General features: G+C 50.0%; 2 protein-coding genes and 1 long non-coding RNA gene across 3 annotated transcripts in view; 1 reads left to right on the forward strand and 2 right to left on the reverse strand.

Annotated features, from left to right (window-relative positions):
• Positions 1-2905: 2905 nt before the first annotated feature.
• LOC116779927 lies at positions 2906-6502 on the reverse strand (the record flags this gene model as incomplete). Its single annotated transcript, XM_032674439.1, has 7 exons — positions 2906-2997; positions 3887-5288; positions 5421-5534; positions 5749-5855; positions 5943-6105; positions 6183-6307; positions 6464-6502. Coding segments are annotated over 6 exons (1899 nt in total), but the record flags the coding sequence as incomplete, so codon positions are not given.
• A 35-nt stretch (positions 6503-6537) lies between these two features.
• On the reverse strand, positions 6538-7201 carry LOC116779947. Its single transcript, XR_004354257.1, has 3 exons — positions 6840-7201; positions 6651-6742; positions 6538-6567 (listed from the first exon to the last, which is right to left on the reverse strand). It is a non-coding gene; the product is annotated as an uncharacterized LOC116779947 (long non-coding RNA).
• Positions 7202-17814: 10613 nt separating this feature from the next.
• LOC116779928 (estradiol 17-beta-dehydrogenase 8-like) overlaps positions 17815-23127 on the forward strand; it is a 79557-nt gene continuing 74244 nt past the window's right edge. Inside the window, 8 exon segments of the mRNA XM_032674440.1 lie at positions 17815-18244; positions 18903-19050; positions 19429-19543; positions 19914-19950; positions 19953-19998; positions 20626-20710; positions 20854-20896; positions 20975-21049. Of these exon segments, the coding sequence (XP_032530331.1) occupies positions 18226-18244; positions 18903-19050; positions 19429-19543; positions 19914-19950; positions 19953-19998; positions 20626-20710; positions 20854-20896; positions 20975-21049 (568 nt within the window). The 5' untranslated portion in view covers positions 17815-18225.

The raw sequence follows: 23127 nt of genomic DNA on the forward strand, positions 1-23127 counted from the left end.
TAAGAAGTTCAAAAGCTTGATACTCTCATCTCTATTTCTGGTTCTTTTCCAGCAATTAGCAGGTCATCTACATGCTGGATCAAAACAGTGCCTTCACAGGGCTTAAACGATTCCGACAATTGTTCCAGGGCCTGCCCGAACAAATTTAGGGATTCGTAAATCCCTGAGGCAAGACAGTCCACTTTAATTGCTGTTTCCTATGTGTATCAGAGTCTTCCCACTCGAAGGCAAAATAATTTCTGCTCTCTTCTTTAAGAGGACAAGTCCAAAAGGCATCTTTCAAGTCAATTACGCTATACCACTTATGTTCAGGAGAAAGTTGATTCAATAAAATGTAAGGGTTAGCAACTACTGGGAACTGAGTAACTGTGAGCTTATTTACTTCTCTCAAATCTTGCACCAATCTGTATGACCCATCAGGTTTCTTTACGGGTAAGATGGGTGTGTTGTGAGGTGACATGCACGGTTCTAACAATCCCTGTGCCAAGAGTTGTTCTACAGTAGGTTTAAGTCCGACTCTTCCTTCATGAGAAATAGGATGCTGGTTTACCCTTGTAGTTTCTTCTGGATTCTTAATAGATATCTCAAAGAGTTTTATGTTCAGTTTTCCAACAGATCCTGGAGTATACCATACTTCAGGATTAATTCTTTTCTCATCTTCGGCCGTAAGGGCATATATTTTAAGTTACAACTTTTGTTCTTTTACTTCCAAATTTATTCCCAATTCAATCATTAGGTCCCTTCCTAATAAATTATATTCTGCTTCTGGGACCAACAAAAAGGTTCCTAATGCATACTTATCAGGAGCTTCAATTTCTACATTCTTAATTATGGGAACTTTAAAAGGCTCTCCTTTAGCTCCGATAACTTGAACTGTGTCTGAGGAAGTTACACAACCCCAGGGCAATTTTTGAACTGTTGATCTTTCAGCTCCTGAGTCCACAAGGAACTCAATTTCTTGTTGCCGGGGACCCACTTTTAGTTTTATCAAGGGCTCGGCATTCTTTTGGGTCCCCAGCAAATAGAACCACTGACACCTTCAATCTTCTTGATTGCTTTTTTGATGTCTTTTAGCATTGGGTAAGAGATAGGCCTCCACTCTGGGGCCTTGCCCTTTTCCAGATATATAGGAAAAAAGGCCTCGAGAAAGTCCACATCATTAGCCTGCATAGCCTCCTCTCTGAAAGCTTTCCAGAGGTTAGGGTGATTTGATCGCCTTTCAGGGGAGTGCTGCAAACACTCTGAGTCCGAATCAGAGTGATGGCAGGTAGGGTAGACCTCGGTGGAACAGACCCTATGGGCGTGGCCATGTTACCGGAAACTGGACTTGCCTGAAACCATGTTGCCGGAAGCCTGACCCCGCCCCTCCCTTCCCTTTTGTCCCTAGAATGAGGTCTTACTGGGGAGGAGGCAGAGCTGGAGGGAGAGAACGTGCGTGTGGGCGTGTCGGGGGAGGGGACCCTGACACACACAGGTGAGGGCAGAGGCGGCCTGGAGGGTGGTACCGAGGGGACCCGCCCTCTCTTTTCCCTCACTGGTGTCTCCCGCGGCAACTTCTCCTGCCTTTGCTCCTCGCGCTTTCTACCTCCTTCCTTCCTGACGCCATTTTGTGCACGCCATGATTTGGTCCTTTCTTCCCTCCCGCCATCTTGTGTCTGCTGAATCTTGCGTGTCGTAGTCAGTTTCGGTTTGGTGGTGGATATCTCATGGAGGCTGTCATTCGTGTTCATCATCTGCTGCTGTAGCACCATCAGAACAAACCTCCAGGCAATTAAGGCTTCTTTTGTTGTCCAGTCCCCCCTGTCATTATCTCGCCATAAGTTATACCCAATGGCCTGCCAGTGGTCCTCTGTGAGTACATGGCCCTTGTGGTCCAGCCACTTGGTGAGTACTTTGGAGGATTTTTTATCGAGGGGGTGACCGTGCTCAATGATAAAATCTTTCAGTTGTCGGTAGACGAACTTCTGGGAGGTAGACAGCGAGAGTCCCATTGTGATGTTACAGAGACTTCTGTGATTGTCTTTGATGTTACTGTTCCTCCCTTTTTCCTTTTTTTGGTGTGGGTGTCGGGGTGGGAAGTGGAATGTCCCCAGCTGCTCACCTTCTCCGGTGCATCGACCCATGCGACTCCACAGCCCACAGTCGTCTGTCCAGCTGGGGGGGGACGGGCGGGATGATCACCGCTCCTGGTGATCTCTGAGCCCAAGTGAGGACGCAGGAGTTCTCTCAATATGAAAGACCTTCAACTGCGCCCCACATTGGGCGCTGTCTGCCATGGCCCGAGGGTAAAAGGGATAGGGACGCGGCAGCACACAAAAGGGTTCGGACGCAGTTGAAAGTCTGGGTGCAACGCCAGTTTATTAAGAGAAAACAGGGACTTTTATAGGGTATGTAAAGGGGAGGATTCATAACTGGGGCAGAGCATGGGATTGACAACCCAGGGTAAGACAGGATTGGGAGACAGGGAAAGGTGGGTGTAACTTCGGGGTATCCAAGGGAAGGGACCAATGGGAGCTCACTCTACACTGCGGCAACCCTCAACCAGTCAGTGAGAGATGAGTGGGAAAGCCAGGGAGAACAGGGGAGTAAACAACTTTAAGCAGGGAAAAAATGTGAGGGCAAGTACAGACAAGCCCTGAACCATACAAACCAAGGGGAATAACGTGGGGGTACATTGAATTTGGTATGAAAGTGATAATAAACTGGGGAATAACAGGTCAGTCCATGAGGTAACAGTCATTTCAGGGTCCGTAAACATCTCTCCAAGCCTGAAATCGTTCTCAGTCTGATTTTCTGTCTTCCTCAGTGGCTGGCAAAAAACTGCAGAAAAATGAAACTCACTGATGAGGAGAGAGTGGCAGGGACTGCCTGTCAAAAAATGGAGAGAGCCCACGGAGCAACTCACCAGGCAGAACTCATGGGCACAGAGCCCATATCTCTGGAGTTTTTCCCCGCAGATATCTGAGTCAGCCTCTGATGGCTGACACAGCAGGCATGCTGGAGGGGCACCCTGTGTGACATGGTGACTATCAACAGGGAGTCCCTGTCCTTGGAACACCGAGGTCTCCTGCAGGTGCTCCTCCACTGGTTCCGAGGCAGAAGTGAGACGAGTTTGCAACACTGGGCCAGAACCCTGAGGCATAGAGCCCCCTGACTCACCGCTCAGCCCTGCGTGAGCCCGGTCTCTCTCTGCCATCTTTTCCTGTGGTCTGGTTGAGGAACAACGAGGTCTCCTCCAGGTGCTCCTACACTGTCTGTGCAAAAGAAGTGAGAGGCGTTTGCAACAGAAGGGCAGAACCCGGGGGGCTAGGGCCCCCTTACTGCCCCTGACTCCTGTCTCTGTCCGCCTTCTCCTCCTTTTTTCCTATCCACTGTAGTCTTGTCGAAATGCTCCTTCACTGATTCTGAGAAGGGCGAGGTGACTGTAGCTGCAGCACAGGCCAAGAGCCCCAAACTTTCTTGCTTGGGGTCTGGGTTAAGCTTCAGCAAACCCTGCCTGGCACAAATCTCCCTGCTCTTGTCAGGCTGTCACCTTCTGTGCCACCTGGGAGACTACATCTAGGATATCCCTTGGGAGAAAAGCCCTGAGTCATCCTCAATGATCCAGGTGCTGAGGAAGGTGGCTGGTAAAAAACTGCAGGAAAGTGGCAGGGACTGCCTGTCAAAAAATGGAGGGAGCCCACGGAGCAACTCACCAGGCAGAACTCGTGGACACAGAGCCCATTTATCTGAAGTTTTTCTCCCCACAGATGTCCGGGTCGGCCTCTGAAGGCTGACACAGCAGGCATGCTGGAGGGGAGAGAGACAATGGCCCCGGGCATGGCACCTGTGCTGCCCGCCCCGACAGCCCCTCTGCCAGGCTGCGGGAGGGGCACTTTGCTCTCACCTGGCTCTCTCCCTTTGGGGGCCTGCTCCTCCCTGTGTGACATGGGACGTGTCAGCGGTGGGTCCCTGTCTCACCGTCCCACCGGTGAGTGCGCCTGGCAGCACCTGGTGCTCTAACACGGCTCCTGTCGTGGCGACTTCTGGATCTGCTGGATGAGTTCGGCGTCCGACGCTGCTGGCGGGAGTGGTGTTGCCTTTGGGAAGTCCTGGCAGCTGTCTCCCTTGGGTTTCGCCTCCCAGTACTTGGTGCTGGTGTGCAGGTCCTGCCATGGGGACTTCTGGACCGGCCGGATGGATTTGGGGTGGGACGTTGCAGGCGGGAGCGGTTTCGCCTGCGGGATGTCCCTGATGCTTCCTGGCTGGGGATGCGGCTCCCAGCACTTGGTGCTCTCACACAGTTTATGTCACGGCGACTTCTGGACCGGCGGGATGGATCTGGGGCCTGATGTTGTTGGCGGGAACGATTTTGGGTGTGGGATGTTCTTGATGTTTCGTGGCTGCGGCTGCTCCTCCCAGCACTGGGTGCTCTCACGTGGCTCCTGTCACGGCGGCTTCTGGACCGGCTGGATGGATTTGGGGTCGGACGTTGCAGGCGGGAGCGGTTTCGCCTGCGGGATGTCCCTGATGGTCTCTGCCAGGGCCTGCGCCTCCCAGGACTTGGTGCTGGCACATGAGTCCTGTCCAGGGGACTTCTGGACCGAAGGTGTGGATTTTGGGCCCGACGTTGCCGACGGGGGTGGTTTTGCCGGCGGTCAGGCCCCCGACTCCTGGAGCAGCTGCTGTCCTCAGTTGCTGGGAAGCTGCTCTGGGATGACCCCGATGTTGCCTGACTGTCAGGGCTGGAGCTGCTCGTCTCCTGTGAGGGAGATTGCAGAGACTGCTCCGATGTTGCCTGGAGGTTGGTACGGTGGTTGCTGGTCTGTGGTGCTGAAGATCCAGGGGATGGCACCTGGACACTGGGACTGGGGCTGATGGTCTCCAGTGGTGCAGAACTGGGAGACAACCCTGATAACACCAGGCTGCCTGTGTTGGGGCTGATGGTCCTGGGTTCCCTGGAACCGTCAGAAGGCTCCAGTCCTGACTGTCTGGCCACACTGACACCAGCAAGCTCTGACTCATCTCGGGAGCCTGTGAGGGGAAGCAGGAATGTCAAGGCCACCCCAGACCTGGGCCAGGATAGGCCAGAGCAGTGCCTCCAGCCCTCCTGGAGCAGACAGGCTCTGCCAAACCCACCCTGGGCACCCACTGCCGTGCCCACGGTCACCAGGGTGCTTTGCCTTTTACCTGTGCCCAGACCAGCACAGCCATCACATTCCCATCTGGTTATGCTGTTCCTCAGGCCAGAGCAGCGTCTGTGAGTGCCCTCAGCAGCACAGGAGGAGCACAGGAGCAATTGCCAGGGCCTGGGGAAGCAAACGGGTTCATGGAGGTGAGGACAAAGTGTCCAAAGTGTGGGATTATCTGGCTGAGCTCTTCTCCTGGGTCCTTCTGCTTCAAGCCCTGCAGAGGCCCAGGATGCAACTTTGGCAGCTTACCCCTCCTCCTCTGCCTCGTGCCTGCCTCCTGGAAAAAGGCACTCACTGGCATCACAGTGCCTGTGTCTGTCTCCCAGCTCATCGAATGCATTAAAGCCCTCCCATGATGGTGGTCTGATGGGAAAAGGAAAACTGATGAACTCCCTCTGCCCCGGCGTCGGGCAGGTGCAGGGTGTCCCTGCCCTTCCCCCTGTGCCATTTCCAGCTCCTGCTGGAAGCTGAACCCGGGACTCAGGGACCAGGGCAGGGCCAGGACTGCTGGGGCAGGCCCTGGCACGGCACAGCACTTGCACCCCCTGTGTTGTGAGCCAGGCAGAAGGACACCAACCTCAAGGGGATTTGGATCCCCATGGTGAACATATCTCTTATAAATGCCTCATCATTTCTGCAGAGGGGGCACTGGAAGGAGATACGACCAGCATGCAGAGCCTGTCCCTGCAGGAGAAACACAAGCAGCAAGAGTGAGGCCCTGGTGCTGCTGAGCCCCTGCTGTGCCCGTGGGGGTGACAGAACCACTCCTACTTGGATGCAGGCCCTGTGGAACCAGGCGGTTTTGCAGGCTGGGCACACCAGGGTGTTGAAGGTCTTTCTGTCCTCCACAGGCTCCATGCAGATGAGGCATTGGGTGCCCGGCTCTGGAGTCGCCTCCACTGCCTGCTCTGGGCTGTGTGCGGGGCAGAAGGCCCTGGGGGGAAAAGGGGTGGGTGAGGTGAGAAGTGCTGGGCCCTTCCCTGGTGGTGGTGAGGAAGGGACAGCAGGTACCTGAATGGTCTGCAGAACTGGGTGACACAGCCTCCCTGCTTGGCACAGGGCAGGTGGAAGCTCAGGTCACAGTTTCTTCTACAGCAGGAAATGGTGGCCCCTCTCTGGCCACAGATGCAGCAGCTCTGGAAAGAGCAGAGTAGCCCCATCAGCAGCAGCCTCAGGGCCTCCTCCTTCTCCCAGAGCTGCTTGGAAGGGCTGGGCTTTCTTGCTCGGGTTTTGGGCTAAGCTCCAGCAAACCCTGCCTGGCACAAATCTCCCTACTCTAGTCAGGGTCTCACCTGCTGAGCCGCCAGGGAGACTACAGCTCGGATCTCCCATGAGGGAAGAGACACCAGAGTCCTCCTCGATGAACTGGGCAGTCAGGAAAGTTGGTGGCAAAAAACTGCAGGAAAATGACACACTGATGAGGAGAGAGTGGCAGGGACTGCCTGTCAAAAAGTGGAGGGAGCCCACGGAGCAACTCACCAGGCAGAACTCGTGGGCACAGAGCCCATGTATGAAGAGTTTTTCCCCACAGATGTCCAGGTCAGCCTCTGATCGCTGACACAGCAGGCATGCTGGAGGGGAGAGAGACAATGGCCCTGGGCATGGCACCTGTGCTGCCCGCCCCGACAGCCCCTCTGCCAGGCTGAGAGGGGGGCACTTTGCTCTCACCTGGCTCCCTCCCTCTGGGGGCCTCCTCCTCCCTGTGTGACATGGTGACTGTCAGCAGGGAGTCCCTGTTCTTGGAACACCGAGGTCTCCTCCAGGTGCTCCTCCACTGTCTGTGCAAAAGAAGTGAGAGGCGTTTGCAACAGAGGGGCAGAGCCCGGGGGGTTAGGGCCCCCCTACTGCCCCTGACTCCTGTCTCTGTCCGCCTTCTCCTCCTTTTTTCCTATCCACTGTAGTCTTGTCGAAATGCTCCTTCACTGAGTCTGAGAAGGGCGAGGTGGCTGTAGCTGCAGCACAGGCCAAGAGCCCCAAGCTCTGAGGCTCTCCCTGGGCAGCACTGTCCCTCCTCTTCCTTCTCCTCTCGTTGTCAGGTAACACTGATACTGGGCCCGAGCCCAGAGTCCTGTTTTGTGCCCTTGGCCCCACGGGTCACAGTGGCCACTGTGACCTCAGCACCCTGCACCTGAAATACGGGCAGGGATGGCCCCAGCCCCCCACCACTCAGTGTGAGGTGACCCCTTGGCAACTGAGGTTCCGCAGCAGGTCCCAAGCCCTCGGTAACCACAGAGCCGGGGCGGCTGCAATTAGCTTCCAATTATCAGGTGAAACATTAGGATGAAACAATCTACTGAACTCTGCAACATTGAAAGTACCACTTGCCTAATTTTGCAAATGCGTAAAAATATTTTAAAAAGCAGTCCTATACATTTATTGAAGGGATTTGATAAAGAGATATGATATGTTACTGGCAGAACCAGTTTCACGTGTGTGATGTCCTTGATGCTTCCTGGCTGGGGGTGCATCTCCCAGCACTTGGGGCTGCCACACGGCTCCTGTCTCGGCAACTTCTGGATTGACTGCATTAATTTGGGGTCCGACGTTGCTGGCAGGACTGGTTTCGCCTTTGGGATGTCCTCGATGCTTCCTGACCGCTGTTGCACCTCCTAGCCCTTGGTGATCTCACGTGGCTCCTGTCTACGGTGACTTCTGGACCGTCCGGATGGATTTGGGGTCTGATGTGGTCGGGAGGAGCGATTTTGTGTGCGGGATGTCCTCGATGTTTCCTGACTGCAGCTGCTCCTCCTGGCACTCGGTGTTCTCACGTGGCTCCTTCTCCTCATCCCTTCGTACATACACCTTGTGTGCTGCCCTCAACAATTCATCCATTCCCTTATGTTGCCAATCTTCTCTATCCTCCAGTTTCTTTTTAATATCTTCCCATGCTCCTGCTACAAACCGCATTTTAAGTACAGCTTGGCCCAGTTTATTACTTGGGTCAGGGTTGGTATAAAGCTGGAAGCTTTTCCTTAATCTCTCCAGCCATTCGGTAGGAGTTTCCTCCTTTGACACTTATTTAGGCTTTATTAATATTTTACCCTCTAGGAACAACTTCATGTATGCTTTGAACTATCACGTTCCTTAAGTCATTCATGCTGTTCCTATAGTTTACCTCATGATTATTCCAGTCCGGTCGCCGCAAAGGCCATTTAGTATCAGCAGCTGGACCGTACTGATGGTTTTGGTCCCAAATTTTCATCCCTGCTCTCCTGATCATGCCTCGCTCTTCCACCATGAATTAGTATTCCTAAAATTGCCTGCATTTCGTCCCAGGTATAAATGTTAGGACCTAGGAACTGATCAAATCTCTCTACCACTCCTAAAGGATCCCTCAACAAATTTCCCAACTGTTTTTTAAATGTTCTGACATCTCCTGAATTCAGTGGCACCGATATAAACCCTATACCCTGTTGTCTCCCTGGTCCTTGCATTGGAATTTCCCATAGAGGGTACAGCTGTGACTGGGTGGTAGGGGAAGAAATCATTTCTGTGTCATTAGATTCCCTCTCGGTAGACTGAGAGGTTGCTGGAGACAAAATGGCGGATTCCCACGCTTGGACTGGACAGGACAAAATGGCGGATTCCCTCGTTTGTGCAGGTGCCGATGTGAAAGGGGGGACCAACTCCGTTGGAACACTTGGGGTGAAGTCCACTCCCAAGGTCATTCGGGACTGAGGCATCACACAGGGGTAATGAGGTGGACGTACACAAGGGTGGAACATATGGTGGGGGTAACTTTTGAGACTCCCTAGAGTCACAGCAACTCCTTTGCTTTTTCTTTTGTCTTAAAAGGAATAGACAAGTACTTTCATCTGGTCTCAACCACAAGCTAGCATATTCTTTCTCTTCCGTACAGAAGGGCTCTTTACTGCTTACACAAAACTTTAGTGCTTGACATATCCAATCCTTAGATGAGCCATACACTGGCCAATACAGATCGTCTGATTTTATTTGCTTCCTTCCCCACACTTCTGTGCAGTAGTATACTATTTTCTCTCTCAGTCTTCCTTTCATGTAGGGATAATCGTTCCAATACTTTAACATCATCCCCAGAGGACTCTCTGAAGGTATTCATGGTAACTTTGCCTCAAAGTCACCACCCCTGAGTCTTCCCTTCTCCTGAGGGGTATCCTTAAAGTTACTCGTGAGTCTTTCCTCCTTGAGTGGGGTACCCTGTAGCCCTACATTACAGCCGCCCATGGGAGCAGAGGACTTACTTTTCTGTCCCATCTTCCAGAATGCCTTCTTTCTTTCACGCGCACACACACACACACACACACACACACACGCACACACACACACACTTCACACGCTTCCCTCTGTTTGTGGCCTGCTCCCTCGCGGGCTGTGAGAACTGCACTACTAGAAGGTCCTCACTCGCCACGTCCTGCTGGACGTCTCAATCAGTCACACTCCAGGACCCCCTCCCAACCGAAAGAGGGGGATCGCAAATACTTACGTCACCAGGGCAAGTCTTGGTCCAGCTCCTCACTGGACAGTCCCTTCCCCGACCGGACTGCCACGGTCCGCAGGGAGAAGGGAAATGGGACCGAGCACTGCAATAAGGGTTCTTGGCACAGTCGAGGTTAGTGCAGCAATGCTACTTTATTCAGGGAGAACAAGGGTTTAAATAAAATAGGTCTGAGGGGCAGATTCTAAACTGGGGAGGAACAAGAGACTGACAACTCAGGGAAAAGTGTGATAGGGAGACAGGGGAAAGGTGGGTGGAACTCCCGGGTCTCCAAGGGAATGGGCCAATGGTAGCTCTTCCTGCACTGTGGCAAACTGTAACGAATCAGCGGCAGAGGAGCGGGAAAGCAGGGGAGGACAGGATGACAAACAACTTTCGGAGGGAAAATCTAAGGGAGAAATGGGGACAATATGGAGGTATAACAGACTTCATAAAATTTAACAATAAACTGGGGTGCATAAGATTTCCTAAAGACACAACAATAAACTGGGGAAAACTGTCAGTCCGGTAGGTGAATTATCCAGTAAGTGACAGGTCCATTTAGATCCCATATATGCTTCCCCAGGCAACATATCTTTCCCATTCTGTCTTCTCATCCACTACATCACCTTCTTTTCTTTTTATTATAGAAACTTCTCCTTTTTCTAGATGTTTTTCTTTTTCATTACTGCGATTGTCTTTTTACCTTTGGACATAAAACTCAGCAAATATATTAGTAACAATGAAAATACTTATCATTCAATTTTATAACAAAGCCATACATATGGAAATAACTTCCTAAATATCAAAAGTAGCATGGTCGTGTGGGTCTGCCAGCCATGCGGCCCAGTACCCGCCGTTCAACCAGGGGGGACTGTGCGAGCAACACCTCCTTTGCTTGTACCCTGCGCAAGCTGAGGTTGACTCCTCTACGCCAGGAATCAACTTCTCAGCTCCGCCTTTGGTTTCCATTTCACAGCCCAAGGGGACGTCAACCTTGAAAGGTTAACGAACGGGGAAAGGGATCTGTCCCTGGTTGCTACCTCTTAAGCTACTTACTGGTTTCCCGGGAACTATGATATTTAGGAAGAGTTTTAGCAATTGCGTTACAAATACGGTTAAATAAAGGATACCCATTAATACATGTACTTACATAAAAAGGAAACATATACACCCATAAACAAGAAGTAATAGCAGCAGACAGAGTTTGAGGTAGGTAGTTGTTGCCCATAACAGAGACACAAACCAACAGAGTACCGGTTTATGCGGTGCTTTATTTTGGGCCCGGGAACCTGAGGACTAGCGTCCCAAGTCAGGATTCCAAAGACCCTCATTTTTCATACAGCTTTTATACTCTCGCACAAACATATCTACGTGCAATTCCTACTTGAAAGCAGTTACACTTAGTTACAAACACAAACTCATATTTCATACTGATAACAATTGGTAATCATCTACTTTAATCATAAATCCACTTAAGTTGTCTTACCCCATAGAAACCCCATAGAAACTGTTCAGCAGACCCTTACTATATCTAAGGTAACAAATCGTTATATACATGCTTGGCTAAATCCTTTGGTTATTGTTCCTACTTCTTCAGTACATTCCATTCTCACAAACAAGGTTGCTAACCCACTACTTTGGAGTGCTGCTCTCTAGGCCTACTCTCCTACTAAGCCTTAGCCATTCTACTACTAAATTTGAATCATTCTGCAACAAGTTGTTAATTAAAATGTTCATGATTATTCCAAAAATTCAAGCTTTTCTGAAAACACTACTTTTTGTTTGCTGGATTCGATGCTTCTTCTTTTGGCAGGCTATGAGTTCTGCGATATGTTTTGTTGTCTCATCTGTCACAACTCGGAGAGTGACATCACCATTCTCGCGCTGAGAAACTTTATAGTCATGGCTTTATATTGCAATTCTAGTTGCAGTCAGTGTTAAACCCTCTCTTTCAGATATCAGATCGATCTGAATTCTTCTTTTACTGTGTCCATTAACAGTGTTGGTTTTACTAAATTAGTAGTGGTTGTTTCTTTTGAGGGGTGTTGCTTACCAAATGTGGTGAAAGCTAGTTCTGAATTTGAGGCCCATCTGTGCATGTTAACCGCAGGCCTTGAGCTACCAGCAGCAGTCCCTGGACGGTGCCATCTTGGTGGATGTTTACGTTCTGAGAGCCGGAAGCTCCTTGGGCACCGCCATCTTGGATGTTAAGAGTGTCACCGGATGTGGGCGTGGCGCAGGTGTCGTCATGAGCCTCTGTTACTATGGTGTTGGTTGCCACAGAGGCGCCATTTTGGGAGATGGTAGAATTTTTTGCGCCACGAGCCGAGCCGCCATTTGGTGTTCCTGATTTCCCACTGCAGACTTTCGCACCATCTATTTTCCCACCGGGACGTCCTGCACTCTGGGGCTCGTCGTTGTTTTGTGGAGAATTATTAACTTGGCTTCCTTTTTGCCCTTGTCTTTTGATCCACCATTTTTTATAGACATTTTTGCATTATTGGTAATATAGACATTTTTCCTTTCAAAAGGAGAAGTTTTGATTTTCTTTTACTTCTATCTCCTCATCCTGATTTTCCCATTTTACAGTCTTTTTTAATATTGTAAAGATTATTCTCCACACTTTTAAAGTCTTACTGATGCGGCGATCTCCATTATAAATAGCATATTGTCTTGGTTTGAGAACCCCAAAATTGGATTCCCTAGTCCAAACCCCTTCCTAGATCTCAACCCAGTGTAAGATGTGTCTTCCAGACAACCACACGAGACTCAGAATGGGGGAAAGGGAATATATATTACAATGGTTGTACAAATAAATACTACTATACGTTATATACAATCTTAGCTATCTATACCATGGCATAAGTATTTACTATGGATCAAATCTCTTCTCCCCTCCAAATAAAAGTCCAGGAGGGAAGAAGGAAAGATTCTTTCCAACTCTCAGGGCAGCAGCTTCTTCAGAGTAGCAGTCTATCTCTCATGCATGCAGCTGTAGCTGGATCTTTGCCAGCACACACGAGGGGATATCCAAGCCCCTTTGGCCACTCGTCTTCCAAGCGAGGGTCTTCTTCCGTGGGCTGCGTTTCACCCAGACAACGGTCGTTTCACCACGGTCATACCACGAAGCTCAGGGGTCTTTGTGACGGTCTGTATCTTCAGGGGATCCAAGCCCCTTTGCAGAGCTCCTGTACTCTGCTTCAAAGCAGCGGGGGGGGGGGGGGGGGGGGAAGTGAAGCCCTCCTCCACATTCCTTTGACTGTCCCAGTTCAGCTCCGGGAAGCCCTGAGCTTTTCAACTCCTCTCTGTCCAGTGCTGCATATTGCATTTTAGGACTTCCGTCCAGTAGGAGTCCACCACCCCAACTTAAGAGGGGTCTTGTAGGGGACACAAAGTCCTTATATAATAAGGAAAACCACGCTCCTTGTGAGATGATGAACAAAGAGGCTTTATTTTAAAATCGGCGCTGTTTTATCCTTTAACACCATGTGACTTCTTTAGCCAATAATGTTACCTATGTTGGCGCATGGTCCCCTGGGCTCCTCTGCCCCGGCAGGTACCCTGTGCTCTGGACACGCCTCCCACATCACCCCGCTCTTAATTATCTAAAGAAGTCACGGAAACAGTGCAAAACAACAGTGCATACAATCAGAACAGCACATTGTAAACTACCAAGGCTCGCAATGACCCAGCACATCGCTTGCTTGGCCTCTTATACTGATGCCTTAAGCCCCTAATGGTTTTTTATTTTCTAATGTTTGTAAGACTTGTAAGTTTTATAAGTAAGTTTTAAAAGCAGCAACCTCCCCCTCCTTGTCCCTTGTTCCTTTCCCTCTCTCTAGCACCCTTGTTTATACATTCCTTAACCCTCTTACCCCATTCTACCCTCCTTATATCACTCATAGCCCCAAATCTAATAGAAATGTTTAGTCTCTTGTCAAGGCAAGGCCTAGATTGTTGGCAGAACAGCATATCAAGGCCTAAACCACAGAATAGGTCAAGAATTAGGTAACTATGTACCCTTTGTACTCTGATAATGGTGAAGGGGATGAATGGGGGGTCCTGAAATACACAAAAACTAAAACCTGCTGGTGCAGTATATGTCATAAGATGATAAGGTGATGCTTTGAAAACTGTGGGAGCTAAGTCTAAGGAAAAAGAAACTACCTACTAACCCTTGCATCCTCTGTCTTTTAAAACTGCCACAGGCTCGTAACCTGTGAAAGAACATTCCTACCCTAACTCAGTAAGGGGGGAATACTGATTTGTCTTAAATATAGACTAACAATGTGTCAGAAGTTAGCTGTTCACAGACAGTTTGTTCCAGCAACCAGACCTGAAGCTGTACCACTAAAATTGAAGCTGAGAAGCCATGAGAACAACTTCTATGCAGAAGTAGACAAATGTCTCAACTGCAAATGAAAAACAGCACCATTAGATTTCAAGATACATAAAATAAACCCTGGGGATTGGGTCCTAATAAAGAGATGGAAAGAAACTTCTTTAACCCCATTTTGGGAAGGTCCCTTCCGGGTACTGCTCACGACAGAGACCGCAGTGCATACAGCAGAACGAGGGTGGACACACGCGACCAGAGTGAAGGGACCTGTTGCTCCACCACCCCTGAAAGAGTGGACTGTGTCATCAACGCCTGGGGACCTACGACTTAAACTCCAAAAAAGACCTTTATGAATTCATCACCTGAATGGAGAAGACACATCAAAGGCTGGAATGAGTTATCCCCAGAACAAAGAGACTTAAAGGCCCGACAGGTATTTCCTGAAAGTTTCTGTGTAAAACCTAGCCTGAGATCTTGGTTTCAATTGGCCCCAGGACAAATTCTTAGGAGACAGCGGTTTGTTTCCTGGAAAGAAGGAGCCATCCCCTGGCAGAGTGGAGGGGCAGGTGCATATTTTACTAATCGTTTAGCTAACCCAATCCTTGTGTTAGCTTGTGACCTTGAAAAAGAAGATCCCCTAACTCCTGGACCGCCACCACCAGATTGCATACGCTGTATAAAACATCCGTGGGCTCAGCATGATGGTTGGGTAGAGTGTCAGTGTAGGCACTGTCACCGTAAATGGTCCTGTGTGGCCTTTAACCGACATATACATTGCCCTGAGTGTCGTGACACGCAAGGAGATCAACTCCAGTTAGAGTCAGTACAGATAAATAAGCTGTTCTGTGGGTGGGAATTGTTATTACCAGTAAATTGGGAAATATTTGAAACTGACTGGTTATGCAGCATTAAGATACAGTGTGATGAAATTTTCTGGAGAAACAGCCCAAATTGACTGTCCGCTGGATGACTTTAGCTTTATAAACCCCATGTAAAGAATGTCACAATGGCTAACAATTTATATATTGATTAATTAGTGGGAATAATAATTTTGTTGACAGAATCCGTTGTTGTGAGATAAAGTGAACCTTTACCTGGAAACGGAAAACTGGACCTTAATTAAATTAGAAAATCTAAAAGGGGCAAGACCAGGTTAACCTCTGAACCTGCCACTGACAGCCAGCCACGGGATGCAACCCCGTTCGGGCATGGGCCGTGGAGGCTTAAGTTATGCTGGACCCTTTTGGATACTCTGCTGCTTTTGGGCTCACGTCCTGTCTGACGAGTGTACAAAGTGCTACCAAATTACACGATATAAAGGCCGTATGATTGAAAGCTTAAGCAACCACTCATTTGTCAACAAAGTCTGCTATGACTCTAGACAACTGAACACTTGCAACACGGGTTCTCGGCAACTATGGGTAGCAAAAAATTTAGGAAAAGGGGGAACCAGGCTGGGACTTAGTTGTCCTAAGGGAGAGGAATGGATTTGTTTCACTCAAGAAGGCCACTGGGACATTTCTGATGGTGGTGGAATGCAGGACTTGAAAAGGGAGGAAATAATAGAGGGTGCAAACTACATTAAAAGAAACCACACAAGGAAAGCCTTCCAACACAGGTGGCTTATACCAGAAATTGAAAGACAAACTAGGAGAAGATTGGCTATTCCCGGGTTATGGAACTAACCTATATATTGATCTAATGGAACATATTATTCAAACCTTAAATTTACCTAAGTACTGGATTTGTAGTGGACCTTTGATGACAGAAGAGTGACCCTGGAAAGGTACTGGTCTCACCCCATGGGAAATTTTAAAATGGAATCACTCCCAGAAAGCATCAGAATCTAGGCCCCAAGGTTGGATTTTAATTTCTGATGTAGTTGGGCAAGAATGCATTGAACGGAGAGGTAGGGAAATATATAAAACTAAAGTAGGAGAGTCCCCATGCCTATCAGTGAAAATAATACCACAGGAAATACTGGTGACCAAAAAAACCATTAGGATATTGGACTAACAATATGACTGCAGATTGTACTTGGCATGATGAAACTCAAAGCTGGTGGTGTAATGAAACAAATTTGAAAAACCCTTTTGAGAGCATGAAAGAATTAAAAGTATATTGGGACCAAGCAGGTAGTACCGATTTGGAATGGGTAGCTCCGGAAGGATTATTTTGGATATGTGGAAAGCGAGCATATACACAGCTCCCTAGAGACTGGAGAGGAGTCTGTACACTAGGTATAATCCAACCAGGGTTCTTCTTACTGCCCCCTGAAAAAGGTATGAGTTTAGGTGTACCTTTGTATGGAACCATACACCGAGAAAAAAGGGATGACATTGGAGGAACCCAAAAGTGGTACGATGATGAATGGCCTCCTGAACGAATCATTGCTACTTACGGACCAGCTCCTTGGGCCCAAGGTGGGACCTGGGGTTATCAAACCCCCATATACATGCTAAATAGAATTATCCGCCTTCAGGCAGTCATGGAAATAGTAGCCAATAAGACAGTTCAAACTCTGGATCTAATCACAAGTCAGCAATCAAAAACTCGAGCAGCTGTGTATCAGAACAGGCTTGCCTTAGATTATCTGTTAGCCGAGGAAGGGGGGTGTGTGGTAAATTCAACACTTCAGATTGTTGTTTACAAATTGATGATAATAGGCAGTTATGGATATTGCAAAGGATATCAGAAAACTGACTCGCGTACCTGTACAAAAATGGAACTCCATGCTCGACAGCCAGTCGTGGGATAACTTGTTAGGAACAGCTTGGTGGAAGAAAGTAGGATTCTTTTTATTATGCACGTTGGCCAGTATAATATTTTTACCGTGTTCAATCCCTTGTTTCATTAGATTGATAGTTTCTGTAGTACAAGGAATGCAAATATCAACAATGCCGACAGATCCAAAGACGGCTCAAAGTGCCGAAGTACTGTTAGTCACCAGAACTCCACCTTCCCGAGATGAAGAAAATGTCAAATTAATATTGTCCAGATTAGAGCAAAAAAGTCGAATCAATAATTTTATAGAAAGAGAGGAGGGATTGTGATAAACTGAGAAAATGATTCGGGCTAATTAAGAGAAAACAGTGTAAGGTCAATATGACCTGGAGAGAGAAAAGAAAAACAAATTGTAAAACTTAATTGGCCCCTATAAAGAGAGAAAACAAGTTACCTCCCTTTTACCTTGTGTAGGATTTATAGTGAGAGAATTTTGTTTAGTTAGCTAGATAATAGCACCTTTCTTAAAATTTATAGATAACAAGCAAACATCTGCTGAATGTCTGATTTAACAATATATTATGCTTATAGATAACATTCTTGTTAAGAAATAATGTTGATAATCATGTACCTAACAACGTGTAATGTTTATACTCATGTATAATGAATATTCATGTAGTAGCTGGAAATAAATGTAGAACAACTGTCTTCTTTGGGTGTGACAGGCGCTGGGAGTTGTTGAACCCCTTCCCTGATCACCCAGCGCTGAATTTGCTTTTATCATATAATAAATTCTGATTGGAAATTGCCCGACTGGGTTTCTATTTCTCACAGAACCTTTTCCACGGGCCTCCCTCCCCTGGCTGTGGTCTCCCTGTTTGTCAGCACTGTCAGGTTTGCCCACCTGAAGCCCCCTCCATCTCCTCCCTGCTACTGGAACTGCTGAGGTCAGTTCTGGACTCAGTGGTGCCAGTGTTCCCATGGGATCATCCCCTTGGGCATAGGATCCACAATTCCCAAAATCGTCCCTGAATCCCACCCCAAAACTCCCTGTTCCCGACCCCCTGGATCCCAGTGTTCCCCTGGGGTTCTCTGGGATCATCCCCTTGGAAATGAGGTCCAGAATTCCCAAATTGAGACCCCAAAATCCTCCCTGATTCTCACCCCAAGCACCTCCTTCTGGTCTCTTTTTCCATGCTATATCCCAATTTTCCCAAGGGATCATCCTGGTTTTTCCATGGGATCATCCCCTCGGGAACGGGATCTGCAATTCCCAACGTCCCCCCCCCCCCCCCAATTTGGGACCAAAAATGCGGCGTCATCCCCCTCCTAAAATCCGGGATGTGGGGTCTGGGTCGTCCCAAGAGGTTGGAGTGGGATTCCGTGCAGATCGCGGAATTCCGGGAGAATTTTGGGAATTTCGGAGGTGTTTTTTTCCTTAATATTGTTATTCAGGGTTGTAGCAAATCATGCGGTTGGTGGATTAAAATGGAAACGTTTGGAGGAGCCCGGAGGGTGAAATCCAGGACTTGGCGATGCCACGAGGGGATTCAGGTGTTTATGGGATTCAGGTGTTTATGGGAGGGGAAAAATCAGGGAAAAGGGGGGAAAAAAAACAACCTGGGAAAGGCGAAAGACTCCGGCTGGAGGACTGACCATAGAGTTGGTGCGGGCAGAGCGGCGCGGCGTGCGTGCCTCCGTCTCGGTGGTCACTTCCGGTGCCGCCATGTTGGGGAGGTCGGCGGGGTGACTGTCGGGAGTCGTGGCACTGGTCACGGGTGGGTTTTGGGGGAGTTTTGGGGTGTTTTGGGGGCGAGAGGGAAGGGGAGACCCCCAGGGAGGAGTGGGGGGGGGGACTTAGGGCGGGGAGACCCCCGGGAGGGACACTGGGAGGGGTTAAAGGTGACACTGGTGATACTCGGAGGGTCACTGGTGATAGTGGGATGGTCACAGACCCCTCTGGTGACACTGAGGGAGGTCACTGGTGACAGTAGACCCCACTGGTGACACTGAGAGGAAACTGGGAGGGGTCACAGGCCCCACTGGTGACACTGGGGGGGTTATTGGTGACACTGGGAGGGGTCACTGGTTAAAGTGGTCCCCACTGGTGCCATCGGGCAGTCATTGGTCCTCCGGGGCACCAGGGGGCACCAGGGGCGGTTTCCATACCCCTCAATGGCCCCGGTTATTCATTGGCCCTCCGAACCGCCAGGGGGCGCCAGCGGCATCGGCCGTGCCGTGAGCGGCCGCCTGGCCCGCGAGGGCGCGCGCGTGGCCGTGGCCGATCGCGACGTGTCGGGGGCGGCGGCGACAGCGAAAGGGCTCCCCCGGAACTCCCCCCCGACCACGGAGCTTTCCAGGTGGATGTGACCGATCCCAAAAGCGTCGCCGGGATGGTGAGGGGGGTGCAGGTAATGTCGCCGCCGCCTCCCCCCCACCGGCGACATGTCGCGATAGTGTCACACCCTCCCCAGTGTCCCGCAGTGTCCCTGAGTGACCCCCGATATCCACAGTGTCACCCTCAAAATTCCCAAATCCACCCAAAATCACTCCCAGAATTCACAAATTCCCACAAATTCCATCCCATTCCCACAAAATTCCTGGGAAATCGCAGGCAAACGACCCCAAATCGCAGGAAAAGCCCCCCCCCAATCCACCCAAAATCGACCCAAATCCTCCCCAGTTCAGCCCAAATCACCCCCAGAATTCCCAAATCCCCACAAATCCACCCAACCCAGACTCAAATCCATCCCAAATCCATCCCTGGTGACACAGGAGGTGACAAAGGCCTTGGTGACATCGGGGGACCCCGGGGGGGCCTCCCTGGTCCTCGTGGGCAGCGTGGTGGCCAAGGTGGGACCCCCACTTGTCCCTGTCATTGTCACTTGTCACCGTCACTGTCTCCAAAATGGGAGATAAACCCCCAAAATTGGGGATAAAACCCTCAAAAACGGGAATAAAACCCCCGAAAACACCAATTTTGGGGGGGATTTGGGGACATTGGAAGGGGTTCCAGGAGTGTCCCCTCCCCTTTGTCGTTGTCACTTGTCACTGTCCCGTCCCCCCTGCCCAAAAATGGAGATAAAACCCCCAAAACTGGGGATAAACCCCACCAAAACATGAATTTTGGTTGGATTTGGGGACACGGGGGGGGGTTGGGGACACCGAGGGGGGTCCCAGGGGTGTCCCCTCCCCTTTGTCATTGTCCCCTCCCCCCCCCCAGGTGGAGAATTTGGGCCAAACCAACTACGCGGCCTCCAAGGGGGGGTGGAGGGGCTGACCCGGAGCGTGGCCAAGGAGGTGGCCAGGTGGGGACATTGGGGGACATCTGGGGACATATGGGGACATTTGGGAGGGGACAAGGGAAAATGGGGGGACAGGGAGAAAATTGGGGGATTTGGGGGGAATTCGGGGGAAAACTTGAGGGAAAAGTGGGGAAATTTGGGGGGAAATGGGGGAAAGCTGGGGGACTGGGGAGAAAATTTGGGGGATTTAGGGGGGAAATTGGGGGAATTTGGGGGGAAAATTGTGGGATTTGGGGAGGATTTGGGTGGAAATTGGGGGGGAATGGGGAATTGGGGGGAAATTGGGGGAAAAGGAGGAAGAAATGGGTGGAAATTGGGGAGAAATTGGGAAAATTTAAGGGGGAAATATGGAAAAATTGGGGAATTGGGGGGGGAAAGGGGGAAGAACTGGGAAAAATTGGGGGGAAAATTGGGAAATGGGGAAAAATTGGGGGGGAAATTGAGGGGAAAAGGGGGAAGAAATGTGGAAAAATGGGGGAATTTGGGGGGAAGTGGGGAAAAATTGGGGGGAAATCAGGGGGAAAACAGGATTGGGGGGGTTTGGTGACCCCGGGAAGGGGTCGGTGACACCCTGGGGGGGTGACACGGGTTGGAGGGACTCCTCTGACCCCCCGAAATCCCTCCCCCAAGGTTTGGGATCCGCTGCAATTCCGTCCTGCCAGGATTTATCGTCACCACCATGATGGACAAAGTGCCCCCAAAAGTGCTGGACAAGGTGACAGTGGGGGGGTGGCACCTGCTGGGGACATTGGGGGGACACTGGGGGGACATTTGGGACATTGGGGGACATTAGGGGACATTGGAGAGGTGACACCAGAGGTGACACTTGTGTGTATGTGTCTCCCCCCCCCCTCCCAGTTTGCAGGGATGGTGCCACTGGGACGACTGGGGGACCCTGAGGGTGAGTTGGGGACACTTTGGGGACACTTTGGGGACACTTGGAGGTACCACCACCCCCCGGTGTCCCCGTGTCCCCCAGACGTGGCAGACGTGGTGGCTTTCCTGGCGTCAGGGGACAGCGGCTGCGTCACCGGGGCCACCCTGGAGGTGACAGGTGGGGACCCCCCATGTCCCCAGTGTCCCCCCAGTGTGTCCCCAATGTGTCCCCAGTGTCCCCCCAGTGTCCTCTCAGTGTGTCCCCAATGTGTCCCCAGTGTCCCCCGAATGTCCCCCCAGTGTGTCCCCCCAATGTCCCCCCTTTCCCTCTCTCATTCCAGGGGGTCTCTTCATGTGACGGATCCAGCCTTTCCCCTCCAAGTGTCCCCCCAATGGGGGGAGAGGGGCAGACCTCAAAATTTGGGGGGATAAAGGGGAGGGAGCCCAAAATTTGGGGTGTTGAGGCTGGGAGCCCAAAAATGGGGGGAAGAAGAAAGGGGGGGCCCTATAATTTGGGGAGATTGAGGGGCAGGACTCAAAACTTTGGGGGGATAAAGGGGGGGACCCCAAAATTTAGGGAGTTGAGATGGAGGGGAGACCCCGAGTTTGGGGGAGGGGGACCCCAAAAATTGAGGAGGGTCCTAAAATTGGGGGGGAGGGGCCTAAAGTAGGGGATGGGCCCCCCCAAAATATGGAAGGGGAACCCCAAAACTGGGGAGGTCGAGGGAGGGGGGTGGAAGTCTCTCCAAAAAACCACCAGGAGCTGTTACCATGGAGACATTTATTGGCCACTCCCACTGAGACCACACCCACCCCTCCCCTCCCTTAAATCTCTAAAAGGACAAAAATAAACATTTTTGACCAAAAATTTGGGGTTTTTTTTGGGGTGGGGGGTTGGGAGGGGTTCCTAAAATTCGGGGGGGGGGGGGGTGTCAGATGTGACCCTGCCCCCTCTTGACCCCTTCCCCCCTAAAACCTCCTCTAAAACGACACAAATAAACATTTTGGACCCCAAATTTTGGAGTTTTTTGAGGCAGCTCCCCCAACATTAATCCATAATATCTGTGGGTTCTCATCAATCCCTAATTAATCCATAATATCCATGGGTTCCCATGAATCCCTAATTAATCCATAATATCCGTGGGTTCCCATCAATCCCAAATGATCCCAAATCTCAAATGGTCCCAAACAGTCCCAAATTATTCCAAATAGTCCCAAATGATCCCAAATCCCAAATGGTCCCCAAACTCAAATCCCAAATCCCATGTGGTTCCAAATCCCAGATAAACCCCAAACCCCAAATAAACCCTAAATCCCCAATAATTCCCAATCTCATATATTCCCAAATCCCAAATAAACCCCTAAATCCCCAATAATTCCCAAATCCCAAATAAACCCCAAATCCCCAATAATTCCCAATCCGATATATTCCCAAATCCCAAATAATAGCAAATCCCAGGTGTTCCCAAATCCCAAATAACCCCTAAATCCCCATGAATTCCCAGTCCCATATAATCCCAAATGCCAAATAAACCCCAAATCCCAAATAATAACAAATCCCATTGAGGTGGTTTGAAGCTGGCTTCCTCCCAAGTCTCCAAACTCACCACAAGAGCTCCCCCCTCCCCCAAAACCAAGGGAGAAGAGAAAAAAACCCAAGAGAACCAAAACAAGAGAGAGACAGCTGAAGCAATATATATATATAAATAAATATATTTACACTTATATTACATTTATATACAATTGAAATATATGTACAATTTCAAAAGGAAAAGGGAAAGGGAAGGGGAAGGAAAAAAAAAGGAACAAAATTAAAATAAAATATACACGATCACTATCCCAAGATCTAACTAAAAGAATTAGCAAAGAATATCTCACTGCTCTCCTTGGGACAACAGAAAGTCGCTCTGGAACGACCGTCGGCACCCTCCGTCTGCCAAGGCCGGCCAGACCTTACCAGGCCTCACTCCCCAACCCGACAGACTCAACAGCAGGGAACCTGCACCTCCACAGCTGGAAGGAAAGAGGGTGAAGGCCTCTCCTCGTTTCTTCTTATAACCCGACTTAGGTAAAAATGGTAGGGGATACTGGGTAAATCTGGGCACTTCCTTGGTTACAAACTGGTCATGAAGGAAGGCCCAGACTAAACTGCCACAGACATCACATCCTCCTCTGTGACATCACATCCTGCTCTGTGACATCACATCTCTCCTGTGACATCACAGCTCCTCTATGATGTCACAACCCCCTCTGTGA

Source organism: Chiroxiphia lanceolata, chromosome 33 (assembly GCF_009829145.1).
Source record: "Chiroxiphia lanceolata isolate bChiLan1 chromosome 33, bChiLan1.pri, whole genome shotgun sequence".
In the NCBI taxonomy this organism is placed as follows: domain Eukaryota; kingdom Metazoa; phylum Chordata; class Aves; order Passeriformes; family Pipridae; genus Chiroxiphia; species Chiroxiphia lanceolata.